This window comes from Lepisosteus oculatus, chromosome 7, assembly GCF_040954835.1.
Source record: "Lepisosteus oculatus isolate fLepOcu1 chromosome 7, fLepOcu1.hap2, whole genome shotgun sequence".
NCBI lineage: Eukaryota > Metazoa > Chordata > Actinopteri > Semionotiformes > Lepisosteidae > Lepisosteus > Lepisosteus oculatus.
Window position 1 is genome coordinate 16,853,718 of NC_090702.1, and position 12,788 is coordinate 16,866,505.

General features: G+C 36.0%; 1 protein-coding gene across 7 annotated transcripts in view; it reads left to right on the forward strand.

Annotated features, from left to right (window-relative positions):
* atp2b1a (ATPase plasma membrane Ca2+ transporting 1a) overlaps positions 1–12,559 on the forward strand; it is an 82,574-nt gene extending 70,015 nt beyond the window's left edge. For 5 of the 7 annotated variants that reach the window (XM_015352816.2, XM_069192222.1, XM_015352813.2 and 2 more), the window contains 5 exons: positions 3,085–3,296; positions 3,533–3,640; positions 5,012–5,194; positions 5,795–5,881; positions 9,970–12,559. In XM_015352816.2, coding sequence (XP_015208302.1) covers positions 3,085–3,296; positions 3,533–3,640; positions 5,012–5,194; positions 5,795–5,881; positions 9,970–10,299 — 920 coding nt within the window. In that variant the 3' untranslated portion in view covers positions 10,300–12,559. Of the gene's footprint in view, positions 1–3,084; positions 3,297–3,532; positions 3,641–5,011; positions 5,195–5,794; positions 5,964–9,969 lie in introns of all 7 variants that reach the window. The other 2 variants (XM_069192223.1, XM_006633555.3) reach the window with 2 other exon arrangements.
* Positions 12,560–12,788: the final 229 nt, after the last annotated feature.

Here is a 12,788-nt window from a genome sequence, read left to right on the forward strand (position 1 = left end):
TTGTAATGTCTACCACTGTATTTTTTTTATTTCAGTAGAAGTGTAAATGAAGATACTCATGCTGTTAATATTTTGGATCTTAAGAGTATGAAGCTGAAATCAAATTACAAAATGAGAAATCCATCACTAAGTTTGCTTGTTGTGTTTTATTAGTCATTTTCTTTATTTGAATTTGACAGTACACTACATAGATTGATCAGTTAAAAATGCTTATTTGTACATTGTAAATGGAATGTTTTGTGAAACATTTTTATGATACATAAGCCAGTCTGAATAATGGATTCAGATCAAAATTAAATGCTACAGATAAGGCTTTTTAGCTTATACAGCTAAGCATTTACAGTGCCTTGCGAAAGTATTCGGCCCCCTTGAACTTTTCAACCTTTTGCCACATTTCAGGCTTCAAACATAAAGATATAAATTTTTTATTTTATGTGAAGAATCACCAACAAGTGGGACACAATTGTGAAGTGAAACGAAATCTATTGGATTTTTGAAACTTTTTTAACTAATAAAAAAATGAAAAGTGGGGCGTGCAAAATTATTCGGCCCCTTTACTTTCAGTGCAGCAAACTCACTCCAGAAGTTCAGCGAGGATCTCTGAATGATCCAATGTTGTCCTAAATGACTGATGGTGATAAATAGAATCCACCTGTGTGTAATCAAGTCTCTGTATAAATGCACCTGCTCTGTGATAGTCTCAAGGTTCTGTTGAAAGCGCAGAGAGCATCATGAAGACCAAGGAACACACCAGGCAGGTCCGTAATACTGTTGTGGAGAAGTTTAAAGCCGGATTTGGATACAAAAAGATTTCCCAAGCTTCAAACATCCCAAGGAGCACTGTGCAAGCGATCGTCTTGAAATGGAAGGAGTATCAGACCACTGCAAATCTACCAAGACCTGGCCGTCCCTCTAAACTTTCAGCTCAGACAAGGAGAAGACTGATCAGAGATGCAGCCAAGAGGCCCATGATCACTCTGGATGAACTGCAGAGAACTACAGCTGAGGTGGGAGAGTCTGTCCATAGGACAACAATCAGTCTTACACTGCACAAATCTGGCCTTTATGGAAGAGTGGCAAGAAGAAAGCCATTTCTCAAAGATATCCATAAAAAGTCTCGTCTAAAGTTTGCCACAAGCCACCTGGGAGACACCCCAAACATGTGGAAGAAGGTGCTCTGGTCAGATGAAACCAAAATCGAACTTTTTGGCCACAATGCAAAACGATATGTTTGGCGTAAAAGCAACACAGCTCATCACCCTCAACACACCATCCCCACTGTCAAACATGGTGGTGGCAGCATCATGGTTTGGGCCTGCTTTTCTTCAGCAGGGACAGGGAAGATGGTTAAAATTGAGGGGAAGATGGATGCAGCCAAATACAGGACCATTCTGGATGAAAACCTGTTGGAGTCTGCAAAAGACCTGAAACTGGGACGGAGATTTATCTTCCAACAAGACAATGATCCCAAACATACAGCAAAATCTACAAAGGAATGGTTCACAAATAAACGTATCCAGGTGTTTGAATGGCCAAGTCAAAGTCCAGACCTGAATCCAATCGAGAATCTGTGGAAAGAGCTGAAAACTGCTGTTCACAAACACTCTCCATCCAACCTCACTGAGCTCGAGCTGTTTTGCAAGGAAGAATGGGCAAGAATTTCAGTCTCTCGATGTGCAAAACTGATAGAGACATACCCCAAGCGACTTGCAGCTGTAATCGCAGCAAAAGGTGGCTCTACAAAGTATTAACGCAAGGGGGCCGAATAATTTTGCACGCCCCAATTTTTAATTTTTTTATTAGTTAAAGTTTCAAAAATCCAATAGATTTCGTTCCACTTCACAATTGTGTCCCACTTGTTGGTGATTTTTCACATAAAATAAAAAAAATTATATCTTTATGTTTGAAGCCTGAAATGTGGCAAAAGGTTGAAAAGTTCAAGGGGGCCGAATACTTTCGCAAGGCACTGTACTTAAATTCAGCAAGATATTTGAAGTAATTTACTCTGGTAAAGGCACTACAGTGGAATATTTAATCTTGTTATAAAACCTTTACTTGTATGTCCTAATTTTGTAACACAAGTTAAATGTGCCAACTTTTGTATTTCTAACATCTGGGTCATAAATTTCAAAATTGAACACATTCAGTCACAATACAAGTGGTCTCCTTAAGTTGCCCCCTGCACGTTGTTTTGTGGTTATATCGTTGATGAATTGTGGAACTCAACATAAAAAAAATCCCTGACATTTTCTAAGTTACCAGAAGGTAGCAATGTACGTGGTTCACGGATTATTTTGTTCTGGAAATGAGCAAAGAGCAAAATCTAACATTTAAATTATTCTTCTGGAAAATAAGTGTTACACTTGACTTAGATGATGAATAATTATGCCCCAGCATTACATTTCTTAAGGTTTAATTGCAAATAAAAAAATGCATGGGGGGGAAATCTGCTTTGAATAAGCAGATGACTATTTTCGACAAGACCACAACTAAAGAAATTGATGACAAAATGTATCCATTTCTTTATATTGCTTTTTTATGGGTTACAGGTAAATTAAACATATGCACCCTTGTCCGAAGTGAGTGTAGTGACCATATCTAAAGATAATGTCATTTCTTATGGATATTAATTCCCATTAGTCATTCACTATAAATTGTAATTTTGTTAGGAATGGTACCCTGGATTTATAATGGCACCCTCTTCTTGTATTTTGTTACCTACAAGTAGAACACAGTCTAACTTCAGGTGTTTAACTTAAGGAACACTATGTTTAATTATTATGGGAAAAGCCTCCAGCTTTAAGCTGCATGAACAACGTTTTCAGGACTGTAAAAACATACTGTCCATTGTTCTTATGGGTAAAAATGGGTGTTTATATGTTGATTCTCTATACATAACTTTCTGGTTCCTAACTGTGACTCATAACGGGGACTGCCCGTTTAATCTGACTTAGTTTTCTCCAGTGAAATAAGTTGTGCAAGTTTGTCAATGTTTATGCTGTTATGGATCTTTAAATTTTTATATGCTTCTCTATCTCTAGATATATGTTGCCTCAGAAAAAATGTTTATTTAACTGTTGATAGGTGAGAAAATCTTTGACATTGACAGTGGAAGAAATGCACCACTCCATGCCCCCCCATCAGAGCACTACACTATTGTCTTCAACACATTTGTCATGATGCAGCTATTCAATGAAATCAATGCTCGTAAGATCCATGGTGAGAGAAATGTCTTCGATGGGATCTTCAACAACCTCATCTTCTGTAGCATTGTGTTTGGGACATTTATTATACAAGTAAGTGTTCAGGACTCTTGAGTATGTACAGTACCTATGTACATTTGAAGTTGTTTTGTTTTCCTGTTTAAGAGCAGCATGAAGAATGTTGAAGTTGCATGTTCTCTATAACTAAATCTGTTGTATTTCATCTACAAATTAGAGTTTGTTCTTAGGGAGAATTCATCAATGAACAAGAGCATCATTGGACTGTAGTATTGTAAAATAAACTATGTAATTTGTTAAAATTCTTTCAGATAATTATCGTCCAGTTTGGAGGAAAACCATTTAGCTGTACAGGTCTCACTATTGATCAGTGGCTTTGGTGTATCTTCCTGGGAGTTGGTGCTCTTCTTTGGGGCCAGGTATGCTGTTGTGTTATTTATATATTGATATGTCTATAAAACTGAGTGTCAGATGGAGTATTTTAAGCTGTGGCTATAGATGGCTATAAAAAGATAAATGGGATCCACCTTTGTTACCAATCATTTGACCCCTTCTGATCCTAATCAGTAAACATTAGCTAAGGTTGAACTTAGTTCTTGAGAACTCTGCTACATATTATTGATAATTTAATACAATTGTAAAAACCGATGGAATGAAAGGTTAACATACGAAAGGTGTGTGCAGTTATTTGGAATCTAATTTTGGCTTTAACAATGAAACTAGGAATTGTTCCAAAGAAGACAAATCATCACATTTACCTTGTCATCTGGCAAAATTGTTACCAGAAGGTAATTTTGTTCCTAAAAGAACACAAGACAGGAGACTTTTTGGCCCATCTGGCTCATTTGGCAGTTCTTACCTCACTGATCCAAGAATCCCATCCAGCATTTTGTTTTTGAAGATGTCAGGGTGTAACCTTTGAGAACATTGTTGAGCAGCTTCCATAGCCCCACAGACCTTTGAGAAATAAAGTGCCTCCTGTTCTCAGTTTTAAATGTACTTCTGCTTAAGGTTTCCACATATCCCCTGGTTCATGCTTTAGTGTTCACTGTGGGGGAAAAAAAAAATAGTTAGCTTTGTCAATGCCTTTGAGGATTCAGGTCCCCTGACATTCTTGTCTGTTCAGCTTAAAAAGGTTGTTCCTTCAAGGTTTCAGTGCAGGACGTTCCCTTAATCCCTGCAATGCATCTGGTTGCTCCGCTCTAGACTGCTTCCAGAGCAGCAATGTTTTTTATAACATAGTGAAAGTTATGCATTACATTGTGGTTGTGTTAGGTAATATCCTGACCGTGGTTGTACAAATCCTTTGCACTGACATGAAATCAATTTTCAAATTAATTTTGACCTTTAACAAAAGATAGGCTTGTATAGCTTGATTTGTCATGAGAAATGCATTCACATGCTTTGTAATGGAAAAATTATTCAGATTGGGAAATAGTTCCCTGGCCAAACTGACACTTATTTTGAAGTGATATTCTGTTTGCACATTCTTCACTCCTACATACTTATAAATTCTCTTTGTACATTAAATGCCTTTGCTTGTCCAGTTTTAAGTAATTTTGGCTACTTGGAAGCAACCTGGAGTCTTTTCACAACTGTAGATTTACAGGTTAGCCATTTATCTCATGTAGAACCTCTTAAGCCAGTTTTACTATTCTAAAGGTTTGGAATTACCCTATGCAGCTAGAGGTGCGTCTATAAATTCTACATCCATTTAAAAAAAATTGAAATTCCTAATTAAACTAAAGTAACATGCAACTCAAAACAGTGTGCCTTTTTGTGGTTTTCAGTTGATTGCTACCATTCCTACAAGCCGTTTGAAATTCCTTAAAGAAGCAGGCCATGGCACTCAGAAGGAAGAAATCCCAGATGAGGAGCTTGAAGAGGACATGGAGGAGATTGATCATGCTGAGAGAGAGTTGCGCCGAGGACAGATACTTTGGTTCAGAGGTCTCAACCGAATTCAGACTCAGGTAAAGTTTTTCTGCATACATGAGCTCTCCTAAATTTTACACTCACATTGACCATCTTAGTGACTCAAACCTATTTTTATCCTACTTCCCTACTCTTTTGCAGCTTCAACTTAAGACAGGCTTGTGCCGTAAGCCCTTTCTAAGTTCCGTCTGCTCTTCCACTTTTTAACCCTAGCAGTGCCCACTACAGTTGAAAGTTCAACATTGAGCTCCAAGAAGATTAGTCGTTTGTTAGTAGGATTACTGTTGTGTTATTTTGGCTCGCAGTTAAATAATAGCAGGTTTTGGCTAGAAATGGAAAATTCGTGCTGGATTGAAAATGCTTAACGTTTCTCTGTTGAACTGATTTATTACAGGTGCTGATGGGGAAAAAGCCAATTTGGGAGTGTCCTTAAATGAACATCTTTAGTCGTACAAAAGAAGCAGAATAGGGCAGTATAGATCAGCCTGGGGTACTGCTAGGGTGGAAAAACAATTTTACTTCCCTTAAAAAGTGCCTTTCTCTTTCTTTTGCTTTTGATGTCTTAGATGGGATGGTCCTTTCTCTTGTTCTTTCTCTCTTTTGCTGAGCAAGCTGTCACAATCTCTGATTCCTTGCAGATGGATGTAGTGAATGCTTTCCAGAGTGGAAGTTCCTTTCAGGGGGCTCTAAGGCGGCAACCCTCCATCGCCAGCCAACATCATGATGTAACAAATATTTCTAGCCCTACACATGTAGTGTTTTCTTCTTCTACTGCTACCGCCACCACTGCTTCTACTACTGTGGGGTGTGAGTGTGTGTTTCTTAGTGCATGTAATTAACATTACCTGATCCACTCGCCTAACGTTTCTCATTCTTTCCTAACTTCCCTTTTTAAAAATAAAATAAACATTTCCATAATGCTTCTACACATACTGGTATGTGTATATATTTTTACAAGGTCACAAAAGTCTTCAGGGTTTTTGTTACATTGTTATTCGTATGTTTTGCTTTGGCTCATTTTCTAAAAGGGATTGTTGGAGCGGAAGCAGCAAAAAAAGGTTTTGGCAAAAAGTATGTTACGTATGTGGCTGCTGTACCTCGAGTTCCCAGTTTCCTGGGGTTTTTGCATTTAGTCATGGCAAGCCGATGTCTCATCAGTGTAAATTATTTGAGTATATGCCCATGTTAACAGTAATCTAATCAGAAACCTTTTGAAATAAAGCACTGCTGTTGAATTCAGGTTGATTTGTTACTTTTTATTATTTATTTGGATATATGATAACTACCTTTTTACTCTTTTTTTGCCTCCATAATCTAAAAAGAATTAACTACTCCAGGATCTGATTTTCCTCTTAGAAATTAAACATATAGCCTCAAGAGCAAAATATATCCTTACGTTTAAAGGAATTTTGCAGGTGTATGTGCTGGACATGGAAGAGGTGTCTACTGACCTTTAATGAAAGTGGTTTTGAAGCCACTTTCAAAGAATAATGACTATATATTGTAACGTTCATTTTTTCCAACTTAATGTTTTTGTTCTTCAGGGGAAACCACTGTCTGATTCTGTCAGTTTAACCCTTTATTCTTGCAGGTATAATTAAGGAGAAGAGAAAAGTCTGCTCATTAAAAATAATTCTTATTTGGTCTCCACAAAAGTTTCCATGAAATATTTAATGGTTATAATAACCATTAACAAAAAATGCAGAATCTGTTTCTATACCATTTGTGGATGTAGAATTACTGGATTTCTATTGAAACTTTTACTTCATCAGTTGGGTTAAATGGGTTTTAACAGTCCCATTTAATGTTACATGATCCTGTTTGCAACTGCATAGTATCTGCATTGCAGTATTTGTTTTGTCTGCCTTCAAGGAGGTCCCATTGAAAGTTTACTGTTAGAGCCCAGGTTTGACATTTTCTGGCACTGATTCTTGGTTGGGTAATTTGTGTTTTAGATTTCATGTTCATTTGGTATAAGAAAATAAACTTAAAGATAAGATTTTGTCTGCATCTAAATTTCCCAAAACATATTAAAGTTATTACCTCTGTTATCGGGGCAGGTAGAATAAGCAACACCACAAGCCACATAGCCAAAATGGACCCTAAATTAGACATACAAGATTGCAAGATTGTGAACTATAGAAAAGTTATTTAAAGTAAGTTAGAATTTGCTGAAAAGTGTATTACAAATGTGTAACAAGTAATAATGTTATTCCATGCTGAAAAAAAAGAAGAAAAAACACAACATTTCGGCCTTGGAGCCTTCTTCAGGTGTCAATTATAAATAATTCCTAGAGATAGGATTTTTTTCTTTTCAGATTTTGAATTTTATTACAATTTGACATCTTCTGGAAATATATTGCTTATCATTTCTAGACCTTTCTTAGTACTTTACAATATAAATGGGCATTACATCATAATATTTCTTGGATCCTTCCTTCCATGGTAGCCTGCATGTAAACTGATACCATGACAGTAAAATAACGGCAAAATATGTTGATTATAGGATATTCTTCTCTGCCACTCGTGCTGTATAGACCACTGTTATATCCCCCAAAGAACCTGACAGCTAGGCCGAACAAGGCATACTATAGTTTCACATATATGGAAAAAAGGATCAAAAGATTATCTTGAAATGTCCTGGTCCTAAAATGTGTGCTTCTTCAAATGCCATTTAAAGTCATTAAAGGATATGTATAGAAGGTGCTTGTGAACAATGGTATGCAGATTAGATAAAGAAAATTAGTCTGTTGGTCTGATCTGGAGGCTTTTAGAGAATAAGCCTCTTTTCAATACATCACTGCTTTAAACTTTACTTCACAAAACTGCACTGTAACTCCTTGCATTTATACAATTGACAGATGCTATTGTAGATTTTTTATGTCCTTGAAGAGCCGGGAAATTGCAAAATTGAATTTCAGAAACAAAATAATAAAGATTTATTCAGGTGTAAAATGTTTCTGTTCATACACCTGTTTTTTAAATATTGGGAATACATTCATGTTTCATAGTAAGCAGATAAAATTGTCAAGATTTTTTCAGCTCATGTTTTTTAAGCTTGATAATATTGTAGCACATCCCTTCTTACATCTTAAATGCAGTTTAACTTGCTTAATTATTACTCAAGTGTAGCAATTTTCAGACCATTAGGAAGAGTTTTGAAGTATTTCATGAAGGTAACGTTCTGTTCTATGCACAGTATGTTAACAGTGGATTACAATGTTTGATAAGGAAAATATAGAGAAATGCACATTATCCTAATATAAATCAATTATCTTTTCGCATTCATACACCAATTTTCTGTATTTTTGTGACTGCATTCTCAAAAACAGTTAAAACTTAATAATTCAATACTAGCTGTCCATTTTAGCAGGGCAAAGCATTTGGCAGAATGGTGCTACCCACAGTGCTTTCTACTGACCAGGAACAGACTTTAATGTTCTCTGTACAGGGACAGGGAAGTTTCTCTTAAGTGATAAAATGTGTTGTTGAAGCCAAGGACTGAATACACAAGCAGATTGTTTAAACCCATGGATTAGCACCAATGATTAACAGCCTAATTGGAATGAAAGCTCAAACAGGGGTCCCACAAGGTCCCACAGGAGTAGAGTTGGGAACAATTTGAGGAATAGTAATGTACTTTGTTTTCTGGGGGGTTGGGTATCTGAAGCTAATCTCAGATTTCTAACATTACCTTGATGAGGATATACTAATGATGGACATTACCTGTAGATATTGTTGTGAGGCTACTCTGAGATATAATATTATGTAAGTTACATTCCAGTTAATGACCTTGTATGAGCTAAAACTTGAAAATCTCTTTCAGCGGCAGTACTTTTACCTTTCTTTTGTTGGAATGGTGGCAAAAATGTTAATTTGAAAAATAGATTTCTTTCCCTTTCAGGTGCAGTTTTCCAGAAAACAGTCTCTTAAAATGATCACTGAGAGTTATTCATTCAATAACAAAAATCTTTGTAAAATATTTGAATATTTATAATAGGTACGTTCATGGTTTGATTGTGAAGCATGATAAGATATTAGTGGAAGCGCTTTTAACTGTGATAAAATTGAGAACTGATTCAGAAATAGGGAAAAACGTCAAGTCATGGAAAAAATTAAATTGTTAATATCGTTTTATTAAGCAGTATCTGTTGGCTTTAATATACTAGACAACATTCAAATCTTAAATGCATAATAAAAAAATGCATATTGTTAGATGTGGTGAAATTAACAATGGGCTATACTCAAAGGTTTACAAATATTACAAAAATAGTGATGCTCTGCATGAGTTCAGTTTCTGGTGATTTGTGAGTTCATTGTGTTGTAAAGCTTAGGTTTGCCTGGCTTCTTAATTTTTTACCCCCTCATGGTCAGTTACTGATCTAATTCCCAAGCATGATAATCAAATAACCTTTTGTTTTAAGCATAAATGTTTTTGCATTTTCGGATATGTTCAAGCAGATAAGTGGTACATATATGTATGTTAACTGCAGTAAAATGTGTATACATCCCCTTATTTTGTTTGTTGGACCTTCTGGTAAGTAAATGTTCGTCTGTATCCTGGTTTTAAAATCTAGCATTTGCCCATTTGTAGGATTAATGCTAGACTTTAAAGGAGTTTTTGTGTATCTACCACTATTTCCGAGTGTTCATTACATACTGCACGATTCTGGAATTCATCTCTTTTTTTTTAATGTTTAAAATAAACCATTTATTAAACTCCGGGGGACATATTTCCTCTTCATTATTTTTTTAGTGTGACACTAACTTCTTTTTCATTTTCTTCCACCCATTTCCGCCCACCCTATCACAGATCCGAGTAGTGAATGCATTCCGCAGTTCCCTATATGAGGGATTGGAGAAACCAGAATCCAGGAGCTCCATCCACAACTTCATGACCCATCCTGAATTCCGGATAGAAGATTCTGAGCCCCACATCCCTCTCATTGATGACACAGATGCTGAGGATGATGCACCTACTAAGCGCAACTCCTCATCACCCCGCAATTCTTCTCCCCCACCTTCACCAAATAAAAACAATAACGCTGTTGACAGTGGTATCCACCTCGCCCTCGACACAAGCAAATCGGCTACCTCTTCTTCCCCAGGAAGCCCGCTTCACAGTCTGGAAACATCACTCTGATTGGAGCGCAGAACACAGCAACTGCTTTTTTTTACATAATTGAACATTTTTCAGGGGAAAGAAATGTTTTGAGGAGGGTGGCTCGATAATATCCTCTGTATTCATAGCTTGTGTTGGACTGAAGAAGAAGAAAACATTCAGAAGAATGTGGGTTTGGTTTTGATGTATTTTTTTGTTCTTTGTGTCCCTTCAAAAAACAAAGGTGGCTCTTAATTTCTGCTTCTTCCTCCCCAATAAATCTTTCGTGGTGGAAGGGGGATGTTTAAACTCAGATTAAAGGTGACTTCTTGAGAGGTATGGGGATTGTCCTCTACTGAAGAAACAGCTGTAAAGGTAGAACTGAGATTACCAATGCTTTTGTTACTCTTAATCTGAATGGTGTTATTTTTTGGCCCTTTGCTCATTTAAATATAATTTCTGCCATTGGCTGTTAATATTTTGAATTATTTATGTTCTTGAAGAAAGCAGATCTGTTTACAAGGTTTGTAGATACTTTTTTCTGTTGTAGGTGAAAAGCTTCCTGACACGTCATGCAATGATATAAAATAAAATGGAATGAAAGTAAACTTTCAGATACTGCTGTATTTTCAGGAATAAGGGTGTTTCTATTGAAACTGTACTATTTTTGCCTGCAAGTTGTATTTGTTAAATATTTGTAGATAAATAGCTAATACTTATAGCCAAACAGATAACACTAAGGCTTGTATAGCAATGAGCAGAGGTGTTTGTAGTAGGTTTGGGGAGGGAGGCAGGGGAGGGGAACAGTGGCCTCTGTCTAGTTACATTTCTATAAATATTTACTACTTTAATTGCTTTAAAACTTTTTCAAAGTTAAGTTTCCCATGTTCCTGGGGAACTGTTTATTGAGTAATGTTTTGAATTGAGGGTGGGAGGGTGGGGCTCAGGGGTTGATTCTTTAAAAAAAATTGATGCAGTGATGTAAATATCGGGTTTTCACTGTCCAGATCTCCAAAACCAAGGGTATAATCACTATAGTAGTCGAGACAATTACTGGCCATGAGAAAGAAAACTGGGAGACAATCCTTTATTTGAAAACACCTACATTCATAACATCAGTAATCTACCCCTCACTCAGTCCCTGCCAATGTACAATAATACTTTTTAAAACAACTCAGGCGTAGAATCAAATTTAAAGGTAAATATCCAAATGATAAGCATATTAACCTTACTCTTTTTGTTTTGTTTAGGTAGTGTATTGTCTTGGTCAAAAGTGGGTGATTTTTTTCCTCCTAGTAAATATTTAATACTTCCCATTGAGATTTTTAAGGTTATTGAACTTTTGAAGACATCAAATATCTGTTAGCATTTTCTTTCTTCATCTTAATACTAATTGCTTAAGATTCCCCTAAAAGTTCTAAAATGTTGCTGCATTTTCATGTTTTGTAGATATTTTGGCACCTGATATACTGGAAACACTAAAGTTTTGATGGATTTAAAGAACGATTAAAGATATACACTGGTATTGCTGCACAAGGTACTTTATTTCATAACACCTCCCATTTAGAAAATTTGATACAGATGACCGTGTAAAATGTACCTTTGTATTTTTTATGAAAAATGCAGAAGTAAACTTTTTGACCTACAGAACCATAGTTTGGGTTTTTGAAATGAGTCAGTTGCAGGGTTGGACTGGGTGTCAGCGGGGAGGGTGGGGTGTGATGGTTCTGATAGGAGTATCTTTCTCAGGGTGGCAAATAGTATGTTTTAGAAGTAGGTATTTATAAAAGCCTACAGTCAAAATACTAACATTTTTTTATGTTGTGAAATATAGCTTGTTAACCATGTGGGTTGTTTTATTTTCTTGTGTTGCAGCAGGGTTCAAATGCAGATTTTTTCCCCTCCTCCTGGACACCTTGCAAACCAAATGTTAGTATTGCGAGGGAAGGAGGGAGGGGAGAGGGGATGTAATGCAATTCTTCACTCAGCTCATTTGCGAATTTATTTTGGATTGACTTTTTTCCTTCGTTTTACAAAAATAAGAAATAGCTTGAGATTGAAAAAACAAAAAATGGAAAAAGATCCATAAAATGTTTATTCTGCAGCTTCTTCCTATTACGGGAATGAATGTTTATCCATCTGTTTTATGGATTATTATTTTTTTTTATCTTAACATTTGGAAATAAAAGTACTTAATGTCTGTTTATCTTCAGCAATGTTAATGGTTATTGTGATTCGATTTACATTTGAAACTTGTCGAGTAATGTGTATGGTTTTTAAAAATAAATGAATATTTAGCCTATTAGGGTAATGGACTTTGCATTTTGGATCATTTACACTCCACAAGGAATATTCCTGTAATGTAAGATGATTATCACCTATTTCATTAGCTTTTAGGTAATGAGATTAACATTCATATTATATAAATTGTACTGTATACTACACATAGCTGTCACCAATTGAGTTTCCCTTAGCACATCACAGAACTGAAATTCAGTTTCATAAATGTTAGTCTTTAAGCCCACATGCAC